The following is a 25,890-nucleotide window of genomic DNA, read 5'->3' as shown; positions in this document are numbered from 1 at the left end:
ATTCTATTTTTCTTAGTGATAAAAATAATCTTCATATAATTAACACTTTCTCTTTGTTAACCTTGTGATTTGTGTAAAAAATCTACTTTCCTCATAAAGTCATTTTTATAATCTTCTAATTTGTTCCTTAATGATTTTCGATGAACTATATCTATGAAAGAACATGTCCTTATTTTTTTGTGACTTCTTTATTGATCTGATGTGTCTTTTTCATGTCATTTCCTTCATACTTTATGAATATATCATCTTTATACTATTTTTAGCTGAAGTTAAACATACACTCAATTCGTAAAGAAATCTACAAGATCTAAAATAAAATATTAAAGAAAGCCCTCTATGTCATACAGCCTATATAGTTTACTTAAAGCAAAAACTTTCAACCCTTTAACTGGTATTTTTCTCCAAATTTGTAACTAATAATATTTTACTGCTGTTTCTTGGTATTTTCAGTTAGAAATATTATTTACTGGCTCCTTTTTACTTTATCCCTCTTTCACCATCAACATAGATGCATGCTCCCTCCCCCACTTTCTCAGTATTGATTTATGATGATTCTGCAGGAATATGCAGAGCCTACATATTTATAACTATGCAAATACTCTTCACAGATGGGTCATGAAATAAGATTTTACTACATCTTGTTTCTCAAAACAATTATACATTTCCTAGAGTCAATACTTGTCTCTTGTTTTTCTATGGAGTTACTATCTTTTTGTCCCCCATACCGAAATGTAAGTCTCCTTTTGGTCTAAATGCATTCAGACACCTCAGACATCCCATTATTGATATCCTCCTGGAAAGATGCCTTCGGTAACTGTATCATCTACTCCAGCCTGGACTGGTGGCTCCCAAGGCCCGCTGCACAACAGTTCCACAATTATCTTCCTTTGCTCTCATCCCAGGAATGTTTTCCTCCCTCTCTCCTGTATTGGAGCCTCTATTTCCTGGGCCTAGTGTGTTAACCATTCATCTATTTCCCTTCATTTTTCATCTCTTAGTCTTTATTCAACTTTCTGGGAAATTTTTATCAAATTTATTTACAAATTTTCCATGGATCTTTTTATTTCTGTGATCACATGTTTTCAAAATAATCTATGAAGGCTTTTTAAATATTCTGAATGTTTCTTTTCTCCTTGTTTCATGGTGGTAATATCGTCTCTAATTTCAGAAGGCATTCATCGTAATTTCTTGTCTCTCTGCCTTCCAAGTTTCTTATTTAATTTGGTTCACTCTGTGTTGTTCATACTGGGAACTGCAAGAACATTGGAGCTGGGCACCCACATTGCTTTGTAGACCAGCCATCATTACTTACTCTGGGCGGGATTTTTTTGTATTGGAGTGACTACCAGTGTCACTATCCTTAAGGTTCTAGTTGTAAGCTGATTAGATACCACAAAAGTGTACACCAAAATCCATATAAAATATATGCAAAGAGAAATACCGACACTGGGGAGAAGGGCTGGGATCTCAATATACACGACATATATATACACACACACACACACACACGCACACACATACTGAACTCTCCCCTTCTTTAAGGGAAGTTCTCAAGGGATATCTGGGTCCCCGGTCCAATGTATCAGCAGCTTTGTCATCTTCCAGAATTGCACTTCTGTCTTCTTCCAGCATGGCAGAGGAACCACTGTGTTGAGACACAAAGTGAATGAGCAGGAAGATCTGGGTTCTAACTGCTTCTTCCATTGTCTCCTGAGTTTGTGGTTTCTCTTGAAAAGTTGGCTGTGGATCTTATTTTTACCCCTCTGAAGGTTATGTCTTTTTCTCTTACTTGATTATTTTTAAGACTTTTTCCTTTTCCACCAGTTTTCAGAAGTCTGACTGTAACGTGCTGGTGTGGTTATCTATCATATTTGAGGTTTGCAGAACTTCTTAGTCGGTGAGTTGATAATTTTCATCACTTTGGAAAAGTTTCAGTGATAATTACTAGGCATATAGCTTCTGCCTTGTTCTGTCTCTTGTCCTTTTGAGACTCAAGTTGTATGTGAGTTAGAGTTTTGAAGGTGTTATGTGTGTCTCATACTCTTTTATCTACCCTGTCCAATTCCTCTCTGTACTTCAGTTTGAATATTTTCCACAGACTGGTCTTCCAGTTCACTAATATAATATTCTCCTATGTCTAATCTGCTGTTAAAATTATTCATTTAATTCCATATGTCAGATATTGTTTGTTTTTAAAAATTATAGAAAATTTATTCAATTCTTTTTTATTCTAATGTTCTAGTAAAATTCTCCACTCCTTAATTAATCTATTTAAATTATCCTCTACTTTCTTCCTTATATTAATCATAATTATTTAAAGTCACCTACTGCTAACTTTACTAACTGGATCATCTGTGACTTTCATCAGCCAAGAGCAATTCTCCAGAGGAAGGGGTGGCTATGAACCAGTATCAACCAACCCTCACAACAGCCAGGGATAGGGTGCCCTATTCCATAAGGAGAGCTGGGTAGGGTGTCTCTTGTGTTATAGAGATTTTCCTTTGATGTACCTGTATTGTCACTTAAATGCTTTATTTTAAATCAATGAAAGAACAGTAAATATGTTCCCTTCATCTTGAATCAGAAGCTAATGGCTATGGTTTAAAATTGCACGTGATTTTGATGCTCTTTTATTCAAATGGTGCTTAGCAATTTTTAGGCAATGAATTGCATGAGGTCTTTGGACTCCAAATACTACCAAAATTACATGTATAGTCATGTCTATTTTCTTAGGAAGTAGACTATTCTTAGTAGGGAATCTCTGCATAGGCAACTTGCCTCTGCAATCTAAGATGCATGTAAATAATAACTGAGTATTACCAAAAATTGAAAGAACTGAATTTCAAAAATTAAACTGTACAACCAACCCATATAAAATCATTGAAGGGATCATGCAGTATCACTTGAAAAAGCGGCAAAAGCCCCCACAACAGTAAGAATTGATACAAGCAGATTAAACATTGTGTTCTAATGAAGAAGTATTATATAAACTCTTAAAGGTTAGCTATGAGAGCACAGCAAAAGGACTGTTTGACAAACATACGTTAAACAAGGGTGTTGCCCATCGCAGCCCTATCTACAATGATTCTACCCATCTCTGTGACAGTTATCGATAAATTCTGAATGACAAATGGCATACATGTTAAAGAGTCACCAAATTAAGAGTTTCAATCCATCCACTCCAGACAGTGGTCAGCCAATGTGACTCGTTTTTTGTTTTTTTGTTTTTTATTATTTATGTTTCCCCTTTGCTTTTTATTTTCACTTGGTTCTTAGGTAATTGGGAGACAGCTTACAGAACACATGATCTCTTACTCAAACAAGAAAACATTACTAAAATTTGGAGCAACGAGTTTTCCTGGTACGTCGGCTTATTTATTTTTGTTGGCATTTTGCAAGGGGCATACAGGTAAGGGAAATGAACACAGGGCAGAGAATTCTGAGCATGTCCGTCACTCAGCAGTCATGGCAGGTACAGGGGCCATTTTTGAAATAGAAGGAGAAATGCATTTTAGATAAATGAAATGAACCCCTTCATTTATCTAGCAGCTTGTGATTGTCAGACAGTGTTTGCTATTGGATTACAGAAATTGCCTGACTTCATTTCATGAAACTGAATGATATACATGACTAACAAAAATATTCATGCATCTTCAAATTAGTTTTTGAGGCCACAAGCAAAGCAACAATTTAGAAATGGATAAAGAGAGTTATTAGAAATTAAGATATGCACAACACAAAAGAATGAATTCAATAATAAAGTATGTATTTTTTTGTCAAAGACATATAAACACTTCATTTCAGTGGCAGAGACTAGTGTCTGTATAGTCAGAGTCAGGAACATCAGGAAAACTCTAAGTAAGATACCTAAAAGTATTGAGTATTATCAATCATAGTGGGTGCTATTGGCACCCCATCCAGCTCTTCTTATGAAACAGGATACTGTATGCTTGGCTGCTGTCAGTGTTGGCTGATCCTGGTTCATAGCTTCCCAACTCTTTAGAGAACTGCTCCTGGTTAATGAGAGCTACCTCACCAGGAAGTTACGTCACCAAACACTCCAAATTTGACAGCCGAAGAACAAGGGAGACTTGGTTATAAATCGCCACAGCCCTTACCTCAAATGGGATCAACAGTGGTTCTATTTATGCTCCAGAGCTGTATCTGGGACTGGATTGAGGCTATACTCCAGCTGACAGTAAATTTTTGCCTACTGCCTTTCTTTGCTATGTCACTCACTCCCTACCCTTTCAGAGCATGCCTTAAATAAATCACATGCTTGAGAACCCCTGTCTCAGATTGTGTTTCCAGGGTACCTGACCTAAAACTCATATATGAACTTCAATTAAAAATTAACAGTTATATTCACTGTAAGGCAGACATCAACTATAGGAGGTAGTTTGGCCAGTACAAATGAGTACAATAAAGCAGCAATTGTCCTCTGGAGCCCTACATACCCAGGTCCAAACCCTAGCTCTACCACCTAACAGCTGGCTGATCTTGGCTAAACCACATAAACTTCTAGACCTCAACTCCTCTGCTGTTGAATGTTGAAAATAATACCCCTACTTTAGTGCTACTGGAGAACTCAATGAGATGATGCTTGCAAAGAGCCAAGAACAGAGTAAGGGCATAATGAGTGATGCCTGCTATTATTTTTGTTGCCGTCATCATGATTTCATGACAAATTAGGTCATTAAAGTTACATCAAATAAGCATAATGCCAAGTTTCAAATTAGTAGGGAATGTTTTCCTTAAACAAACAGGAATTCAGGCATTACTTAAGCATGACAGAAGAAAGAGCATGTGGAAGGATGATGCATATTAAAAATTTAATCCTGACAGAGAATTTAGGGATAAACCCAGTGTACTGTTCTTCCTGGCTGTCCTCTCCAACATGTACTATAGAGAAAACTGAGGTACAGAAAGGTTAAGTGGCTTGCTCAAAGTATTCCTGCTTGTTATTTACAGAAATGTTAGAAGCATGAAGAAATCTGTTTGTATGTAGCAAAAAATTAGAATGGTAAGGCAAGGTGAGATGAGGGTAGAACAGGGAACAGTTAAGTGTATCCCCAGGGGCCAGTCTTGTTTTCCCTAGCACTGACTAGGAGAAAATGCTAATATCTGTCAGTGTCTGAATGCATACAAACCACGCTTCCCAACCCGCCTTGCGGTTTCTTGAAGCTATGTGACTGAGTTGTGGCCAGTGGAATTTAGGCACAAGGGATGCACTTTCTGGCATGGCATGATCCTTTGCATGATCCTCCACTCGACTTTGTCTTTCTTCCCTACTGCCCCTGGAGGCATGGGTTGAAGATAGGATACCATGAGACAGAGGACACTGTGGCCTCCTGAATGGCAGCATGGAGCCAAGCCCCACAGACCGCACTGGACTCACTTGCAAGGGAGGAATAAGTCTTCTGCATGTGAGTGTTCAGCTTCTAGGAGGGCGGAATTGTTTTAACGGCAGTTAACTCAACTTGGCTCATATTCTCTGAAACTAGTAAAATCTTAGTCCTCATCTACATAAAATATACATAATCAACTATAAATCTTCCAGAACATTATTTAAAAAGTAGAGTAAATATGTTTGAATAAATGGGTATATAAAACAGCATCTGACAGAAAATCTTCACCAAGGGAACAGATGTAAGAACCTAGAATCTGAGGAGAAATGAAATATAAGGGCCTAGAATCTGAGGAGGACGGTTGGTAACACTGTCTCAGGTTACAAACTTCTGGGTCAAGATCAACTGGGGATCATGTAATTATTACACAGGGAGTCCAAATAAACACACCAATCAAACATTGATAAACTAAAAAAAAATAAATAACTGAGTCATATTGTGTTCATTTATCAATTCAGGAAATATTCATTGAGAACTTGCTAAGTACTAGGTATGATAATAGGTGACAAACCTTTTCTTAAAGGGAGAGTTTAGTTTATATTTTAAGCTTGGTAGGCCAGACAGTCTCTGTTGCTACTGGTCAAGTTAGTTGAATAGTAGCCACAGATGTTATGTTACAAAAAAATAAAATGCAATATGTCTGGATTCCAAATAAAACTTATTCTTATAGGCCAACAACATGCAAATGAATGTCTATGTTCCAATAATACCTTAACTATGATCAACACACCTCAGTTTTTAACTCCTGAAAAATTTTAATAAAAATAATCTTTAAAATCCACTTCTATGACACTAAGAACATATGATAAAGATAGGCAAAAAAAAAAAAAATGAGCTCAGAATCATGACTTTTGAGAGCTGTGGGGGAGACAAGTCTCTCCTTGCCCGATAAATATAAAACATAATTTAAAAAATTAATCAATGTGAATATCTTGTTGGAATAGTTATTGTAAATTATTAATTAATATATCATGCTTTAAATTATACAGAAGAATTCCAACAGAGGGTAGTTATATTATAGTGTTATGACCCATTAGAGGGGGTATTATAAATTGCCTCAATTTATTTTTAAATTTAATTTCATATTAATAATAGGAAGTAATTTAAACTCAAGAATCCCAGCAGCTTCCTTAGAACTGGCCACTAAAGATTCATACGGGGGTGTGTGTGTGTGTGTATGTGTGTGTGTGTGTATATATATATGCAAACTATGAATCTTTACTGTTTGGATTTCTTCATATATGGAGACATGTATATTCAACATATATATGAAGAAATCTAAACCAAAAAATTCCCTAAGCACATCAAAGATCTTATATGTTCAATTAAGTAATCTTAATATCACAGATTAGAAAATGGCTTCTTTAAAACATATGGAAACTGAGACAACAATCAACTAACACAGGGTTTCTCAATGTTGGCACTGTTAGCATTCAGAGCCAGGTAAATTTCGCTCAATAGGGAGGTCCTGCTCTGTGCATTGTAGAAGGTTTGGTACAACCCCCGGTCTCTACCCGCTAGATGCCAGTCAAAGCTTCCCCACCAGTTGTGACAACTAATAATGTCCCCAGATATTGCCAAATATTCCCAGAAGGTAAAATTGTCGGGAGTTGAGAACTTCTAATCTAAAAATTGACTTATGTTGACACTCAATCCCCCCCAACCCAGATATACAGGAAAGAAGTTAATATCCACTTTAACTTTTGAGAGAATTCTCTGCCAATATTGATCATGTAGTCAGAGAGATTTAACAGTTTTCAATTTAGAAACCATAGAGAGGCAGGTGGCAAATTGGAACACAGATTTCATTTTTTCTGCTTATCCCAGCAGTTGTGAGTGAGAAACAGGCAGTGAATTTCTTTCCGTTAGTAACAAAACAATATAAAAATGGATTTGGAGCTATTTCCCAAAAGAATTTCAGGAAGACAGTGAGGTTAAATGAGCTGCAGCCCCTTTGTGTTTTTTGAACTCTGTTTAGCGAGCATCTACCTCCAGCCATCTGCGGTGGGATCCCAGATGGGCAAACGCTGTGAATTAGTCTTGAGGCCAGCTGCAGTTTTATATTTTTCAAAAAGCTCTGTTCTTATAAATAATCTTCATGATTAAGGTGAGAAGAAAACTGATACTGAAGATTTGAATCTATGATTATGACATGAGGTAGAAGAAACAAATTATGGTCAACCATCGCTATGCCTGAAAACGATTGGTTTTCAACATGAGATAGCTAAACTTCAGCACGCAGTGAGTTGCAAAAAAAAAAAAAAAAAAAAAAATCATAGTCTCTGATCAAAAAGGTGCCCTATAAGTGAAAATAAATTAATATTTGATTCTCTAGTCATTGATGATAAACAGGTTTTATTTCCTTAAAAGCAAATCTTGGTCTTTAGATGTTAAGAGACATCTTCTCTTAGTATGTTAAGGCATAGTTGTCTGAAAATCACAAGAAATATTCCAAATATAGCCATTTTACTTCATGGTACATTTATATGTAAATATGCATATGGTCATGCCAAGAGATTTACCTCATACAGATAACATTCTCTCAGGGTAACACAGAGTACTTGTATCCCAATTCCTGCTCAAATCTTCATGTCTTTAGCAACTCCACCAGTGATGTTTCTAGTGTGTCAAAAAGACAAGATTCTTTTTTTTTTTCTCAAAAGGGAAGAGACTTGTGATTTGAAGTATGTTGACTCCATGTCCAAAATATTACTTGCACCAGATTTATCAGGCAACCTGACTTGGAAGTGAGTTTTCTCCTTCAGAAGCCACCCCACAAAAGCCTATTTTTCTCATCACTGAATTTCAGTATGGTTCTACAGAGCTGAGCCGCCATGTGTGACAGTGCCTTGATAGATATCATAAGGTTGGGGAATGGTGGGAGGGGACTGGAGAGGGTGCACTAAGGCGGTGTCCCCGTGCTCCTACTGTAGCCAGGAAGTGTGCTGGCTGCTGGAAGGAAAGTCCCACCCTTGATTTCAGGGCAGTTGACAGGGACAATGCAGTGGGGTCTCCAGAATCCTATGAATGTCACTAAGTAGAAAAAAAGAAAGAATCATTATTCAACATCTGCTTTCTCATCATTGTTGCTAAACCAATGTTAAAGCAGGAGAAAAAAATTGGCAGATAGGAAAATTGAAAAACAGTATTGAGAAGACAAGTGGCTGGTATGTAAGGAAGGAATGAATATATCAGTCAGGAATTACCTGTCTCATCCACAAATTGTCCCCTGGGGTGACAGTATGCACACAAGTGTCTTAGGATGTCTCTTCCAAAAGCATTTCTTATTACTCTAGCTTCTGGGTTAACGTTACTTTTCTTTTCTTTTCTTGAATTTAGGGACAAAAATACCATGTATACCTACCACTCCATTAGTGTTAAGTTTTAAAAGGTTAGGGAAGAGTGAACATATTAAATACCAAGGGATGGAAATTTGTAAGCCATCTGTTTTGACTCTACCACCTTCCAGGTAACATAATCTAATAATTTCATCTAATTCTGAACAAATAAAAAGAAAGAAAACACTTCTTACAATACAGGAATGAATTTCAACACAAGGCAATAAGTACTAGTCAGAAATAAAGGCTATGAGGCTGTGAAATGCCTCAGAGGGTCACCAGCCAAGCAGACACAGGATGGGTTACCAAGAGGTGATGTCTCCAGTGAAACTCGAGGATGGGCAGTCTTTTTCTCCAAGAAAAAGAAGATAAAGAGGGTGAAGGTGTTTGAGACAGGACAGCAAGAGCAAATGCTTCAAGTTGGAAAATAGCCTACAGTTTGGAAAACAATACGCAGCATGACATGACCAGACAAGGTAGAAACTGCCCCCAGGTGATCAGGAGAGACACAGGTAATGCAAACTGCCACCTGGAGGTGAACCTCTGTCCCGCACAGGGGCAGAACCCAAGGATGCCCTGTCTAGTGTTAAATAAAGTCTACTGGTGAAGCACATTCATTTCTCATTGTCTCCAGTTTTCTTGAAATTGGTTGTCCTCCTTGATCTGTTTCATCACTTTTCTACATTTAAACAATAATTTTTAACTTTGGAGACAGAAAAGGGGAAAAATATTAACCTGAGATATACAAATCAACCCCCATGATTTCTGGTAGAAAACAATCTTTCTACGTAATAATTGAAGGCACACAAGTCAAATGTTCTGTCACTTATTATCTAAAACTACGCTTTCCAGTGGGGCACACCAGCCACCCAGAACACTTCAGCTCTGGCTGGTCCAAATGCAAATGTGATGGAAATATAAAACACACACTGGAGTTTGAAGACTGAGTTCCAGAAAACAAAACAAAAAAAAAAGTGCAACAGATCATTAATTTCTTATAATGATTCTATGCTGAAATTAAAATATTTTGGACATATTACGGTAGTAAAATATACTGTTAGTAGTCATTTCCCTTGCTTCTTTGTACTTTTTTCAGTGTGCCTAGCAGATCACCTTAAATTGCCTATTTGGCACACATGGTGCTTCTATCAGACAGCACTGTTATCACACCCTTTGTCTACCAGTGTGCTTATTCCTTTCTGTTACCCTTGGGAACTGTTACGTAAATTAAAATAAAATATTCATAGAAACCAACAAGACCTCTTTGCTGGAGACATGTGATATATTAAAAAGAAAAAAAAAAAGTGTGTCATGAAGAAGTGCCAGCCTTCTCTCTCCAGGCTAAGTAAACAGTAGGCTACAGAACTCCATACACAGCCACAGAATATGAAAAAGCAGAACTGCCCTGCTTTGCACCAATGGTACCGCAGTCTGACCTCTATCATTAGAGCTGCATTTTCAAAACCGCAGTTCAAACAGTCACTGTCTTCTTGCTTGGTGCTATGTCAGTAGACTAAGCTCTCACCAGGTGGTGGTACTGATGGGCATCCTACACTTCAGTAATAGCTCATTAATCCCATCAATAGTTGCAACCTGATTTCCACCGAAGGCAGCCAAGACCAAGGGAGGCAATGATGAGAAAAGTACAATTAGTTTCCTTGACTTCACAAAAATATATACACATGAGTTAATGGAAATACATCTCCTCACTTTTTTGCATCTATTTATTTGGACATCATGTTAGTAAAACTTGCAAAAATATCACAATGGACTTTCATAAGTCCTTCACCTAGATTCCCCTGTTAACACTGTATCATATTTGCTTTATTATTTTTGCCTCTGTACACATGTATAGCTTCTGTATATGTATGTGTATAACAATTTTAAAAGCTATTTTGATATAAGTTGCACAAATGATACCTATTACCCCTATATATTTTAGCATGTTATTCCAAAAAACAGTGACATTCTCCTACATTACAGTTATCAAAATCAACAAATTGATATTAATACATTTCTACTATCTTATCCAGACATCTGAATTTCTCCAGTTGTCCCAATCATGTCCTTTAGAGTAAGAAAAAATATATCTGCTCCAAGATTCAATTTGAGTCAAGTATTGCATTTGAACCCCATGTCTATTTGTTCAGCTTTGTGATGGAATAGCTCTTTATTATTCTTTTTTCATACCTTTCATGACTTTGTGATATCTGAAGGGTAGAGGCCAGTTTTTTTTTTTTTTTTTTGTGGGATGTCCCTCAGTGTATCTGATGGTTCCTCATAAGGTTAGTAGTCATAATTTTTGGCTGAAATATCAAGGACATCTTGTTGTGTCCTCCACGCATCAAATCACTGAACTCTGTCCCATTGCTGGTGAAGTTCCCCTTGATCTTTGACTATTTGGTCATGGGCTATTTGCCAGATTTCTTTACTATCAAGTTATAAGTTTACCTGTTGTAATTAATAAGTATCATATAGGTAAGTACTTTAAGACTACTATTAATAAAAATATTCTGGCTGTCATCAAACTCTGACCCATAAATTAAGCATCCATTGATCACTTTTACCTAAGTCAATTTTTAGTATAATGGTTGCCAAATCATGATCTCCTAATCAATTTATTCCTTCAATATTTATTAGTTGGCATGTGTTTACTCATTCATTTATGTTTTATGTTAGTATCTACTCATGGATTCTTATGTTTTTCAATGTGTTATAATCTACTACTGGCATTATCTATTTTGACAATCAAACTGTCCCAGATTTCTTCAGTGAGCTCACTTCAAGCTGGCTCCTAGTTTCTTGTGACACACCCTCATCATTCTTTAAATATTTTCCTTAATTTCTGAAACAACAAGCTCTTCCAGTCTTATCTGAGTTCTCCCTGCCCAACTCTAGATTAAGTCACTTCTCAAGAAATCCTTCATCTGTTTTCATGGAGAATTAAGTTTAGAAACAAAGTAACATGTATGAAGTGTGTTCACTGCTACTAAGACAATACTTCTAAACCCTCTTAGCTGACAGAGCTAGTATATTTGGAAATAAATGTGTATATGTAAATATATGCTTGTGCACACACAAGCTCACTTTTTAACACATGTGATATGCCAGAGAGTATACCATGAGAATAAAAATGAATATATGTAGTTTCTATCTACTAAAAGATACAGATTTTAGAAAATGTTGTCTAAAACAATCTTTAAAATGGCATTTTGATTAAATTTTTGATCGCTTTTTTTTTATTGGCACATAAAAATTGTATATATTGATAGCATACAACATGTCACTTTGATATATGTATACGTTGTGGAATGGCTACATCAAGCTAATTAACATGCAAGTATCTCACATACCTTTATTTGTTTATTTATTTATTTATTTAGGTTGTGAGGACACTTGAAATCTACTCTCTTAGCAATTTTCAAGCATATAGTACATTGTTAGTAGCTATAGTCACTATGTCATACGATGGATCTTTTTAACTTGTTCCTTTGTCTAATTGGAATTTTTTGTCCTGTGGCCAACATCTCCCTAACACCTTCCCTGACCTTCCAGGCCCCTGGAAACCATCAGTCCACTCTCTGCTTCTAAGAGTTTGTCTTTTTTAGATTTCACACATAAGTGAGCTCTTGCAGTATTTGTCTTTCTGTGCCTGGCTTATTTCACCGAAAATAATGTCTTCAAATTGCTGATCATTCTGATTCCTTAATAATAAATTCATAATTTTACCACTCAATTAGCTCAATGAAAGACTCCAGATATATACTAAATTGCAGTAGAAAGACAATTTATTGTCAATTGTGATTAAACTATTATAATGGAGATTATTATTATTAGCACTTTAAAAAATCAAAAACAATAAAAATTACTGATAAATTGCTATGTTTTATCTCTTTTGAATGTCTTACTTATATTTTACCATGCTAATATGGAGTTGGTAGTGATCTGTGGCCATTTCACAGATGAGTAACCAATAATTCCTAGAAAGTTATGGAACTAAATCACAAATAAGGTCCATGTGTCTTCAAAGCCCTTGCTTTTTAATCAATATTAGCTTGGGATTGGCTGATTTTAACACCCTGCTAAAGTAAAAGATAGATCTAATACTAAAACCTAGCTCTGAAGATCCCTGAATGCTCAAAAGCAGCAGCATTAAAGAGAGAATAAAATAATATAAAATCCTCTCCAATCACTTCTTAGAGCTCTAGTACATGACAGTGAGACTAAAATGGGTTGAAGAACTTTTTCCAAACTCTACACAGCCCAAAGATTCTGGTATGGTCCACAGGGAGTTCCAGAATCTTGGCGAACAAGATATTTGTGTCTTAACTCTCTTATTTTCTAGGAGACACTTTTTAAAGACTAGAGGGAAAAGTGGGCTTTTGTGACTCAGATCTGCTACTAAAATAAATACTTCATGTAAGCACAAGATCTCAGATCCATTGTCCAAACTGCAACAACAGAAGGAGGTAAATTTCATTTTGATCTATTTCCCTTTATTCTTTGTTAGAGTTAGCTTTTAACCCAAGTATTCATATTTATGTTAATATAAATTATAAAGAGGAAACAAAACTGTTTTACAAGAAATTGATGCATCAAAATAATAATCGATGATTGCTGTGGGGAAACGAATGCATCCAGGCTTTGAGGTAATGTTCCTTGAATGGTCTCTCATCTAAGGAAGGATAAATCAGGATCATATCCACGGAACAAAGAGGGCCACCTGGCAGGAGGAAAAGGCTAATTGGGAATTAAGGGAGGTGATGACTCATAACAAGTAGGGCAGCCTTAGTCCTGAGGCCTGACCCGCTGAGGAAATGAGCGCCTGCTCAGCCTGGATTAACACCTTTACATACATCTGTCTTCATCTCCTCAAACAGTGAGTTAATTGAATGTAAAATGAAAGCTTGAGAAAAATAAATTGCACCTACCTGGATGAGAGACAGATCCTCAAGCTGTAACCTGAAGAGGTAGTTTCTACAAAATACAAAAAGAGAGCAGTTTTATTTTTAATCAATCCCAGAAAGTGAAGAGTTTATAAAAATTTCAAGAACAAAGAAAATAAAATAATAATTTTGACTTCAAAAGCATCTTCTTTCTAAGAATATGGTTAGCACTACTTTCCTTGGATCTTAGAGTACAAAGAGGAATTCAAGATGTCAACAAATACACATTTGAGATTGGTGAGAAAGCTAACGAATAAGTGGGGTGTGTTTGTACATAATTATGGTAAGTGTAAGTCATTAACTGGCTCTCTTGATCTATATGGAATAAATAAAAGGACATGGGCATTCCATTCTGAAACCGAGTTTCACTTAAGCAAGATGATGTAAAAACATTCCTCATAGGTCTTCCTTTTTAATCATCACCTAAATTCCCTATGTTTTATAATTAAGATGTTGAATTCAAGCAATGCTCTGAGGTTCACAGTACTCTACCTTGTAGGATGGATTCAGTATGTAATAAAAGTTTAGAATTATGAACTTGGGTGCAGTATGGTGGCTCACACCTGTAATCCCAGCACTTTGGGAGGCTTAGGCGGGAGGATGTTTTGATCCTGGGAGGTGGAGGTTGCCAGGCTCCTGGGAACCATGGCAAAACCTGTCTCTACAGAAAATACAAAAATTATACAGATATAGTGGCATATGCCTATGGTCCCTGCTACTCAGGAGGCTGAGGCAGGAGGATGCCTTGATCCTGGGAGGTGGAGGTTGCAGTAAGCTGTGATCACCCCACTGCACTATGGACTGGGTGACAAGGTGAGTGAGACCCTGTCTCAAAAATAAATAAATAAATAAATAAATAGTGCGTGCGTGTGTGTGTGTGTGTGTGTGTGTGTGTGTGTATATGCAAGCATGATATATATCAGGGTATTTATGTGTGTATATATATACACACACACATAAATATAATTTTCAGTTTATGGAATTTGGTTTAAAAAAAAAGAAAAGAAAGAAATATAAACCAAAGGAAACTGATGACATCAAGGGCTTCAAAGAGTCAGTTTCACTGCCCAAGTGCAAAATAGGAAATCAGAGAAAAGAAAACTATCAATTTCAACAAAGAAGGGGAAGAACAGTGAAATATGCAATGGAGATCAGTAGAGCACAGGGAAAAAAGATACAGATTAGTTACACCGGGCTTTGGACTCTAGTGTTGCAGGTTTTAGAAATAACTCATTCACCTCCCTCAGTATTCTTTGCTTCGGCCTCTAACTGAAATCCTGGCATCATGTAAATGGGAAGATGGGGCAGGAATGTGCACCAACAGCACCCCAAAGAGGAAGGGAGGAGAAAGTCAGCCCCAGTACAAATAATAATGGCAAGAAGATGCTGGCACATAAAGGTAAACAAACTAAGATGCAAATGAACATGAGGCAGGATCTCCAAGAAGCCAAGGATGTTGTTATAATGGGCTGGTCCAAGGTCACTTCTATGGAACAAAGAGAGAAATTTTACAACAACAATAAGGCATAAATGTTGACTATTTTCACTATCGTGGGGAGGGGGGTAAATATATAAGTTGGACATATGTCCCAGTAGAAGTGACAAGTGACAGCCAAAGTGGCCCAAGGGTATAGCCTTGAGATGACCAAGAAACATCCCTATGGTATGGACAGAGTTAGGGAGGACGAAGCCCCCATGCCAGCTGGCACTCAGAAGCACATGTACACACACAGCTGCAGGATGAAAGAGGACCAGGCTCACATTCAGTTATCTCATGAATCCAGGCATTGCCTCCCGGGCATTCAGGTTTCACACAATTTGCCCCCTCACATGGGCGTACCACCTCTCTAAACTGAGTGAAAACAGCCTTCCCCAAACCACAGCAATAGTCTCCTTAACACACTCTTTCTACCTTTCCAGTCTCACCTCTGATATACCCCAAGAGAAGCTCCCAGAGCACTGCTTGGCACACGCCACCTCCATCACAAAGCCATTTCAGGAAAAGTTCCCCTGTCCTTTATTATAATGCTGCAGCCCTCTATGAAAAACCAGGTAAAGGATACCTCTGAGGGGAGGGAATATTACAGGAAAGTCTTTTGATTTAGTCGGTGCCATGAGTCTAGGACTCCAACAGAAATGTCATCTGCAGGCCAGGCACATTGCCCTGTAATCCCAGCACTGTGGGAGGCCAAGGTGGGCTAATCACTTGAGCCCTGGAGTTCTAGACAGGCCTAGGCAACATAGGGAGACCCCATCTCCACAAAAAAGAAAAAACACAAAAATAAGTCAGGTGTCGTGATGCATGCTTGTAGTCCTGGCTACTCAAGGGGCTAAAGTGGGAGGATCGATGGAGCCTGGGAGGTCAAGGCTCCAGTGAGCCACGATCCTGCCACTGCACTCCAGCCTGGGCGACAGAGAGAGATCCTGTCTCAACAACAGTCGTTTTCAGAGGAACAAATGTGAACTTGGTGCACACACAGAAGAGTATGTTGAAGCAGCCAAGGTAGCTGGCACTGGAGGGTGACTCGCATCTCAACATCAGCCAAGCTTTCACCCAATGTGACCTAGAAACCAGCACACCTCCTCTAAGGGAAGTGAGAAATCTACACACACACGCAGACAAGGCTTTCAGAAGTGGGGCTTACGTGTGATATCGTTTGGCTGTGTCCCCACCCAAATCTCATCTGAAATTTTAATCCCCGTAATCCCCATGTGTCCAGGGAGGGGCCTAGTAGGAGGTGATTGGCTCATGGGGGCGGGTTGCTTCATGTTGTTCTCATGATACTGAGTGAGTCTCATGAGATCTGATGGTTTTATAAGCATCTGGCATTTCCCCGGGTTGCATTTCTCTCTCCTGCCACCATGTGAGAAGGCCCAAGCTTGCTTTCCCTTCACCTTCCACCATGATTACAAGTTTCCTAAGGCCTCCCCAGCCATGTATAACTGTGAATCAATTAAACTTATTTTGTTTATAAATTACCCAGTCTCCGGTGTTTCTAGTAGCATGAGAACAGACTAGTACACAGCGGCACCAGGGAAATCACTGGCATTGCACACCCATTGCCTCTATGGGCAGCTCAGCTCCCCACTCCCACATATTTCTCACTGTCTTTCTGGTTTCAAGAGGCTGCCCCTTTGCTATGGGAGGCAGTATTACCTAGCGATTAAGAATATTCATGCAAAAGCTGGAGTTCTGCCTCTATACAATCTCAGGAAGAAAGCATTTCTCTCTACGCCTTAGTCTTTTCATCTGTAAAATGGAGCTAATAATCAAACCCATCCCCTAGCGTTGCTGTGAGGTTTAAATCTAAGAAAAACACTTAGAATGAAGTCTGACCTACTGTAAGCATCAATTAATGGTGCCAACTTCTATGTTCATTTTGTCATTGGTCCTGGAATCCAGTGGTCCTACCCCTTTTCAACCCACTGGCAATTTTAAGAAAGACTTCTTCAGTAAATATTTCCAATAAAAGAAACTCATTCATTTAGTAAATGAATTACCTAAGAGCTTTGGTGATATCTCATGGTTCCTTCTTTCTTGCATACTCACACACATACGTGTGCACATTTATGTTCACACTATGGTATCTGTCTCCGGAAACTTTCTTGAAAAGAAGCTCTCATAGCCAAAGGAAGAGCTGGAAATGCTGTCAGGCCCTTTGAGAAAAGATGATAGCAGAGTCTGCAGTGCTCTGTAGAGCTCTGTGCAGATCAAGCGAAGAGCTCTCTGTCTACTTGGGTCGGGAGTGGAGGAGACACAGAGATTCCCGTATGCAACACCTGCTTCCAGCTTTCAGGTGTTTTCCACAGAAGAAGATAATGGCTTATAATAAAAAATATGCTACATTCTCAGTCCACATCTCCATAAGCAAAGATAACTCTTCTGATCATTATTTTTCTGCTTCTCAACTTCCAATGGGTTGTAAGGTACCCCGCCTGTCCAGAAACATTGCTAGAGGAGTTCAACCATCTACCTCTTCTCCTTCCAAATACCAGAGAGCTATGGTGCCCTTCCAATTATCTCACAAGCAATAACAAATCAATATGGCAGAGGTATTCAATAGGTGAAAGGAAGGGGCAGAGAGGATGGAGGGGCACGCTTACTATGAAATACCATCACCACCACCATCACCATCACCACATCCGATACCCCAGGAAGGAAAGCACCAGAGGATTTGAACTTTTCTTTTTCTAGTATTTTCTGGGTTGCAAGATAAAAATTGGTGATTATTTTACCCCATTCTCATATTTTTAATCTAATAATATAGAGTCTAAGAAATTGAGAACTAAGCTGTCACGAAAAAGTATATACCCCTCGATTTATAGATGAGGAAACTTTTATAAATTAAGAAGTGCAGTGAGATTTGTCCAATAGTGTAAGGCTTCAGAGAAAGTCCTGGGATTAGAAACAAGCCTCCCGTCTTAATGTCCCTTGTCCCATTATGCCTCATGGCCTCACCTATTAGTCATTCAATGTCCCCTTCCTAATTTCACCTGCACCAAACATGCACACCCACAGAAACAAACACAGCAACAGCTCTTATGCTATGAGTATTTCATATCTTCACTGGTCATTTACAGGACCATTTACAAACCATTTTAAGAAAATTCAAGTCTTAGTTCTGCTAATAACAAATTTGATCCTAGGCCATCAATTTTCACCTCTGGGACTGTGATCTGGCTGTGATGTATGTCTCCCCATGAGGAGAACAGTTTGAGCCTACGGGTCTGGCTGTTTAAATAGCACCTCTTTTCTCTCTTTTTATTTTGCCTGAATAACTCCCTGCCCATACCTAATTCTAAAAATAGCCCTATTTCTTAACTTATGAAATGAAAGAGATAAACTATACAATTATCTCAATGTATTTAAATACAACAAATTCCCAAAAGACTATGACCATGTTTAGATATACACAATGCCGGCCGGGCGTGGTGGCTCAGGCCTGTAATCCCAGCACTTTGGGAGACCGAGGCGGGCGGATCACGAGGTCAGGAGATCGAGACCATCCTGTCTAACACGGTGAAACCCCATCTCTACTAAAAATACAAACAATTAGGCGGACGTGGTGGCAGGTGCCTGTAGTCCCAGCTACTCGGGAGGCTGAGGCAGGAGAATGGCGTGAACCCGGGAGGCGGAGCTTGCAGTGAGCCGAGATCGCGCCACTGCACTCCAGCCTGGGTGACGGAGCGAGACTCCGTCTCAAAAAAAAAAAAAAAAAAAAAAAAAAAAAAAAAATATATATATATATATATATATATACACACACACACACACAATGCCTAAGTTCTATGAATAAATGGCCATCTAACAAAAATCTTTTTATTATGGCAAATTTAAATCATTTCCTGAGAAGTGTTTTTCATGTGTTATTTTTCACAACTGAGTAACTTATTTCAAAATAATCTTAAAAGAAACCTCAACATATAAAATAGATACAATAATTCTTTAATAGTATAAATTTATGTAATAAGTACTTATGTATTTGTTAATAATAAAATCAGCTGATGAAGCTTTCTTAAAAATTGTAACACTCCACCTGTCAGAACTATTTATCGTCTTATACAGATCAACATCTATTTAATGTGTATATTCATGCCAGTTGATTGGTTATATTTTTGTTGCTTTTTATTTGTTTGATTTTTAAGGCACAGAGTTGGTAGGTGCTTTTAATTTTTTTTTTTTTTCTTTCTGAGATGGAGTCTCGCTTCTTCGCCCAGGCTAGAGTACAATGGTATGATCTCAGCTCACTGCAACCTTCGCCTCCCAGGTTCAAGCAATTCTCCTGCCTCAGCCTCCCCAGTGGCTGGGATTATACGGACGTGCTACCATGCCTAATTTTTGTATTTCTAGTAGAGACAGGGTTTCACCATGTTGGCCAGGCTGGTCTTGAACTCATGACCTCAAGTGATCCTCCCGCCTTAGCCTCCCAAAGTGCTGGGATCACAGGCGTGAGCCACCGCGCCTGGCCTAAATATTAGTTTAATAAATGACTATGGTCCATGTAAAACCTAAGTAGTCAAATGCCTCGCTACACAAACAATTTAGTATTCACCTTATCTTATTACAATTTTCAGCTATTTTAAACAATATTTTAAAAGATGAACCATAAGTAAAACAGCTGTAGAATTCCCTAATCACATCCCAAGAAGTAGAATCTGACAAAACATAGTGTGGATTCTGCTATTCTCAAATCTCTTTCCTCAAACTATTTGGCCCCACGTACAACTCCAAATGCATTTTTGCTGTAGGAAAAATTCCAAGCCAGCTGGCAACATAAGGGACTTGCAATCTCTCAAGACAGCTTGATTCATCACAGTTTAGGTCAATGACCTACAAAGTTAAAGGTTACAAAAAGAAAGAAAACCTTCTAAAGGGGATAAAAAATTGATATTCCCTGGTGTTGGGCTACTCACAAACTAAAGTAAGATCTATGGAAGCCTGCAAGTGGCTGTCCTCCAGGGTATTACACAAGAGGCAATCACTTTATCTTGCAATTGTGCGAGCACAGAGGAGGGAAAACAATATGTGTGAGGTTCACGAGAAAAGCCACCAGCCTTTCCAACATGAAGAAGTAATGCTTCTGACCCCTGGCCAACTGTAAATGCTAACCAAATGTTGCACGTAGGGTCAGTCTCCCTAATAGGGCAATGCTCTGAGCAACCCAAAGCATTTAAGTGATCTCATTAATCTTCATAACACCCCAGATGTAAATAGGTAGTAATAAGGACTATTGCCATTCTTCAGGGAAAAAGGCAGTGGTGCAAGAGGTTAAGAGATTAGATTCTTTGAATGTATTAGTTGTATAGCTTGGGGGAATGATTCTATACTTCTATTTTTCTCCTGTCATTACCAAAGTGAAAAGCAAGAGTTTGCCAAAGTGTAACAGTTCAGTTTTGTGGCTATAGTAAATCAAAATATGAGTTTTTCTTCCCTTGGTATGGATCTACTTTTTTTTTTTTTTCCAAATGCCATGGAATAAAATTTGACATTGCACATTCACGTGCAATAAACCAGATTCCTTTTAGGAGTAATAATATATGAGGAGTACATAGATCCAATGGGCTGAATAATTCAAATCACAAAGCTATTAAATTTGGCAGATGCAAAAATCACAATATTAAAGCCCATTCTTCGTTTCCCCACTAGACACCTGAATGGGTTTTCTACGTCTTCACCAAAGTTTCTTTCTTACTGACTCTAGGATTGAATAACTCATTCCTGGGTCCCATCACTTCCCCTAGCGGCCTATTAGAAACAAATCACTAAGCACAACAATATATTCTCGGAGGGAGCAGTGGGGACCTTAATAGATGAAGTTCATTTGTATCTTCATGTAAAGTAATAAAATGCAGCCAGCATTAAAGAAAAGGTTGAGCCATCATGAGCATATTAACTAAATGACTCATTTCATCTAGAGACACTATAAAACTTAACTTTGACCTCCATAAATTATGAAAGACACAGGTGTTTTAAAATGACATTCTCTTAGAATAACTCAACTGGTCTCTGATGAATATGACTATAAAATCGAAGAAAAAAATTATAAGTTCCTATTGAACATGTGAGTTAGAGGCTTGCTTATAACTGAGAAAAGAAGAATTAAGGAAGGTAGATTTGTATTTTGTACTAGAGCAAATGAAGGCAGAAGCCAAGTAAATGTATAAAACATTTCAACAGTGTTGACAGAAATATTTGTTGGTGTCTAATAAAAGTTTAGACCAAGGCCAATCATGAGACAATCTGGAGACAAAACACACACTGCCCATGAGCCAGCTGGGGGAGTCTGAGAGCTGACTAGTCTCTCCTGTCCCTGCACCAGCTTCCGGCCCACAATACTTTCCTCACTGCCAGTTTCCTTCCATCCTCACTGCTGTCAACATCTAACTGGCATAGAACTTTTCAAGTACAGTGACATCCTACATGATACCTACATTTTCAATTGCACTGGTAGACTTTTGAAGATAACAAATTATGTTTGAGATGGAGTCTCACTCTATTACCCAGGCTGAAGGGCAGTGGCAGGATCTCAGCTCACTGCAACCTCCATTGCAGGCATTCAGCAATTCTTGTGCCTCAGCCTCCAGAGTAGTGGAGATTACAGGTGGATGCCACCATGCCCAGCTAATTTTTTTTTGTATTTTTAGTAGAGATGGGGTTTCGCTGTGTTGGCCAGGCTGGTCTCAAACTCCTGACCTCAGGTGACCCACCCGCCTGGGCCTCCCAAAGTGCTGGGATTACAGGCATGAGGGAGGACGAAGCAGGTAGATCCCCTGAGGTTGGTAGTTCGAGACTAGCCTGGCCAACATGGTGAGAACCCACCCCTACTAAATATACAAAAAAATTAGCCAGGCATAGTGGTGCACAACTGTAATCCCATCTACTCGAGAGGCTGAGGCACTAGAATCCTTGAACATGCCAGGCAGAGGTTGCACTGAGCAGAGATCCTGCCACTGTACTCCAGCCCGGGCTACAGAGCAAGACTCTGTCTCAATCAATCAATCAATCAATCAATAAACTAAGGAAAAATAGTAACTATATCCTTTAAAACATAAAATGTTGTTGTAAAATTAGTTTATCTAAATGTAAATATTTAACATCGTGATCATATCAGTAACTTTAAAGAATATAATGATTTAATTTAATCATGTAACTCATATAATTCACCAATTCACCAACCTATCTATAATTGTGATTTCCAAGACTTTCCATTATGCTGGTCGACTATAAGCAAATTCTAGGAGCCTTTTAATTTTGTGGTCATAACCATCCTAAAAAATGTCTGCTTCATGTAGTTTTTTCATGGATTTCTCAGAAGATAATTAAATGTCAAAATTACAAAGCCTTTCCAAACAGTATAACATTATATTTAAATAGTGAGATCACATTTAAATTACAGTTTTAATTCTTTTGTAAATTTTTTTCTAAAATATTTTAAAATATAGTGACAAATTTATATTATGGTCATGCGATTAGCTATCTCCTCAATCACAATTTTCTCTACCCTCCTCAAAAACAGTAAATATGTATTCTTCAGGCTATACAAAGTTCAAGATAACTGTAATTTAATTTTTGTTGCTGTTAATGCTGTTATGTGTGTCCGGTACCCATTCTCCCAGAATCATATTAACTTCTTTCATTCCCTATCCCAGAAAGACCATTTCAAGCTCCTTAAAAGTCTTGGTTATTAGAAATAAGTTTCAAAGAACACATTAAAACTGAGATCAAACCATTTTAATAGCATTGTTATATATTTAAATACCAAGATTAAAAGGTGCAAAAATAGATGGATAGCCTCTTATTATTTAGCAAGTAAAATGAAACAACAAAGATACATTTTAATGGCATGCAATAACTAGAACAATGCTGCCAGCAAATCTCAGAGATATAAAATCAGAAAAATATTTTCCCACAAATATATTTAGGGTAAAAGTTATTAATCAATATTGTTAATAATTACACTAATAGTTTACATTTTATTATGCTTTAATTATTACTTGCAAATCTCTCAGTGCTGTGAGGATTACAGATGACGATTTATTGCTCTAAATTTAACTCTCGACTTTTGTCTTTGTGGGTCCACTGGGTATATGATTTGTTCTTTTCCATTTTTCAGTTAACAGAGATAATTTTTCATTTGAAAAAAATGCCAACTGAGTATTTCTATGGTTCCTTTAACCTGTGATTTCCTAGGACTATTCATGCTTTAAATTATTTCCACATACAATTAATTTTCTAGGTTATCTTCAGTATTCATACAAATCTGAGATTTTTTTTCTCATGTATCTTCTAATAATCAAAGAATTACAGCTCATTCTCCCATATGCTGTATCCCAGTCACACTCCCAAAATTCACTGCATGGTTTGATCCTTGCCACCAGCCAACCCATTCTGTTGGCCATCAATTGCTGTCAAACCCAGCACTGAAACATGTCTCAAATCTGGCTTCTCATCTCCAATTCCATCATCACTGCCTAAGTTTAAGCACCCTGTACCCTCACCTGATCCACAACCCTCAACTGCCATGCCTCGCTCCAAATTCTGCAAGTTCTAGCATGTCCTGCACACAATATGGTGGACATATCTTCCTAATGCAAACATGATTATTTGAATACATAAACGTAGAAATCTCCTGGGCTTCTCAATGACTTTAGCAGAGGTTCTCAAATTTACCAAGCCAGCAGAGCAATGGGAGCTTGATTAAATCAAAGATTCTGGCCGGGCACAGTGACTCACACCTGTAATCCCAGCACCTCGAGAGGCCAAGGTGGGTGGATCACTTGAGGTCAGGAGTTCGAGACCAGCCTGGCTAACACAGTAAAACCCTGTCAACACTAAAAATACAATTAGCCGGACATGGTGGCGGGTACCTGCAATCCCAGCTACTCGGGAGGCTGAGGCAGGAGAATTGCTTGAACCCAGGAGGCAGAGGTTGCAGTGAGCCTAGAGGACCAAGTCTAAACTTCTTTATAATCTGACCCCAACTAATGCTCAGGGCTTCACCTCTAATTACTTCCCCCTTTCTGTCACCAACAGGTGCCACGGAGCCAAGCACTTTTCAGCCTCATCAGAATCTCTGACTTTTCCCATGTGATTCTCTGTCTTCCCTGCCAGATTCCTCACGTATCACTCAGGCCCAGCTGGAGGAGCACCTTCTCAATGCAGCCTCTTCAGATCCATGTACCATCATATCCCTTTACTCTTGCTGTTTTCAGGACCCTTTACTCAGACTTCCCTTGGAGAATTGAATTGCTTGTGCCCCTGTCTCACCCACTAGGCCAGGATCAGCATACTTTTTGTTATGGGGCCAGAGAGCAGATATTTTGCTTTTGTGGTCTATGTCCCAACTACTCATCTCTGCAGTTTTAGGTCAAAAGCAGCCACGGAAGATGTGTGAATGAGTGGGTGTGGCTATGTGCCAATAAAAGCATATTTATGAAAACAGGAGGCAACTCTGGGGCCCCAGCTTGCCAACCCTTGTGCTGGACTAGAAAGTCCTCATCAGGTAGAGAAGATGCTTCATCTTTGTTTCTCTAATGCCTAAGATGCCTCCTGGCATAAAGTAGGTTCAATAAATATTTGAGGAACACAGAATCTTGAAAGAATAACTACATGAACTAATACATTTGGATGAACTCTGTGTGGACCTGGGTAGGAGAAAAGCTCTCACTACTTAGTCTGTAGCACATGCACATGCAAATAAGTTATTCAATTATTATCAAAGCCCTTTGTTGGTTTGTTCATGGGATCTGGGAAATAGGAAGCCTTTGTACATTTATTTATTTCCAGCTGTCTCTTGGTATCCCCAGAGCATTGGCTCCAAGACAACCTCGAGTGCCAAAATCCATGGATGCTCAAGTCCCTGATATAAAATGGATTGGTATTTACCTATAACCTACGCACATCTTCCCATATACTTTAAATCAGCTCTAGATTACTTATAATATCTAGCACGTAATACATGTAAATAGTTGTTATACCACATTGTTTTTATTGGTATGATTTTCATTGTTGTATTGTTTGTTTTTCATTTTTCCAAATATTTTAGGCTTGTGGTTGGTTAAATCTGCAGATGCAGAACCCAGGGAAGACCAACTGTATGTTCTTAGTTATTTGTAACTAAATAGGTAACTGTTGTACCAGGCCGATATTCTCCCAACTCAAGCAGGGAAAAAAATACAGATTCATTTATTGTGTTTTAGTTTTAGTTTTTGTTTTTTTCACAATAGCAGAAGGAACAGAATGGTTAGAAATCTTTCCCAGGCATGTCAGTCGGCCACCAGTTTGTTAAAAGCACACACCCTGAGCCACCTAAATCAGCAGAGCTGGGAGGGGCATCCTAATTTTGAACAAATGTCCTAGCTAATACTTAAGAACACTAATGTTTGGCAAATATTGGACAAAAGGTAACAAAGCCAGCAGACAACAAGGAGACCTTTTAACATATATAGGATAACTAATCAAATAAGCCAATTAGAAGAAAGGGGAGAGCAGGTAGAAGAAAGAGAGAAGCCCAGAGAATCTTAAAGGACATACCTGTGCATAGGGGCCAGCCCTGAGAAGGTAAGGGACAGAGAAGCGGAAACCTTTAAACCCTAAAGTGGAGGTTCATGATTTGATTGGAAGAGGATAAAAAAGACTGCAATGAAAAGCACCGTTCCTTTTCCATCACCAGCTGCTTGTCCTAAGTCATAATTAAT

The 25,890-nt window shown here is 38.2% G+C and overlaps 1 protein-coding gene across 6 annotated transcripts in view; it reads right to left on the bottom strand.

Moving 5' to 3' along the window:
- The window catches only part of LOC105489489 (semaphorin 5A), a 512,498-nt gene that overhangs the window by 260,341 nt on the left and 226,267 nt on the right, over positions 1-25,890 (bottom strand). For all 6 annotated transcript variants that reach the window (XM_011754315.3, XM_011754312.3, XM_011754314.2 and 3 more), the window contains exon 5: positions 13,678-13,723. In XM_011754315.3, coding sequence (XP_011752617.2) covers positions 13,678-13,723 — 46 coding nt within the window. The remainder of the gene's footprint in view (positions 1-13,677; positions 13,724-25,890) is intronic.

Source organism: Macaca nemestrina, chromosome 6 (assembly GCF_043159975.1).
Source record: "Macaca nemestrina isolate mMacNem1 chromosome 6, mMacNem.hap1, whole genome shotgun sequence".
In the NCBI taxonomy this organism is placed as follows: Eukaryota; Metazoa; Chordata; class Mammalia; order Primates; family Cercopithecidae; genus Macaca; species Macaca nemestrina.
Note: the sequence above shows the minus strand (reverse complement) of the source record. Positions and strands in the feature narration are given on the sequence as shown.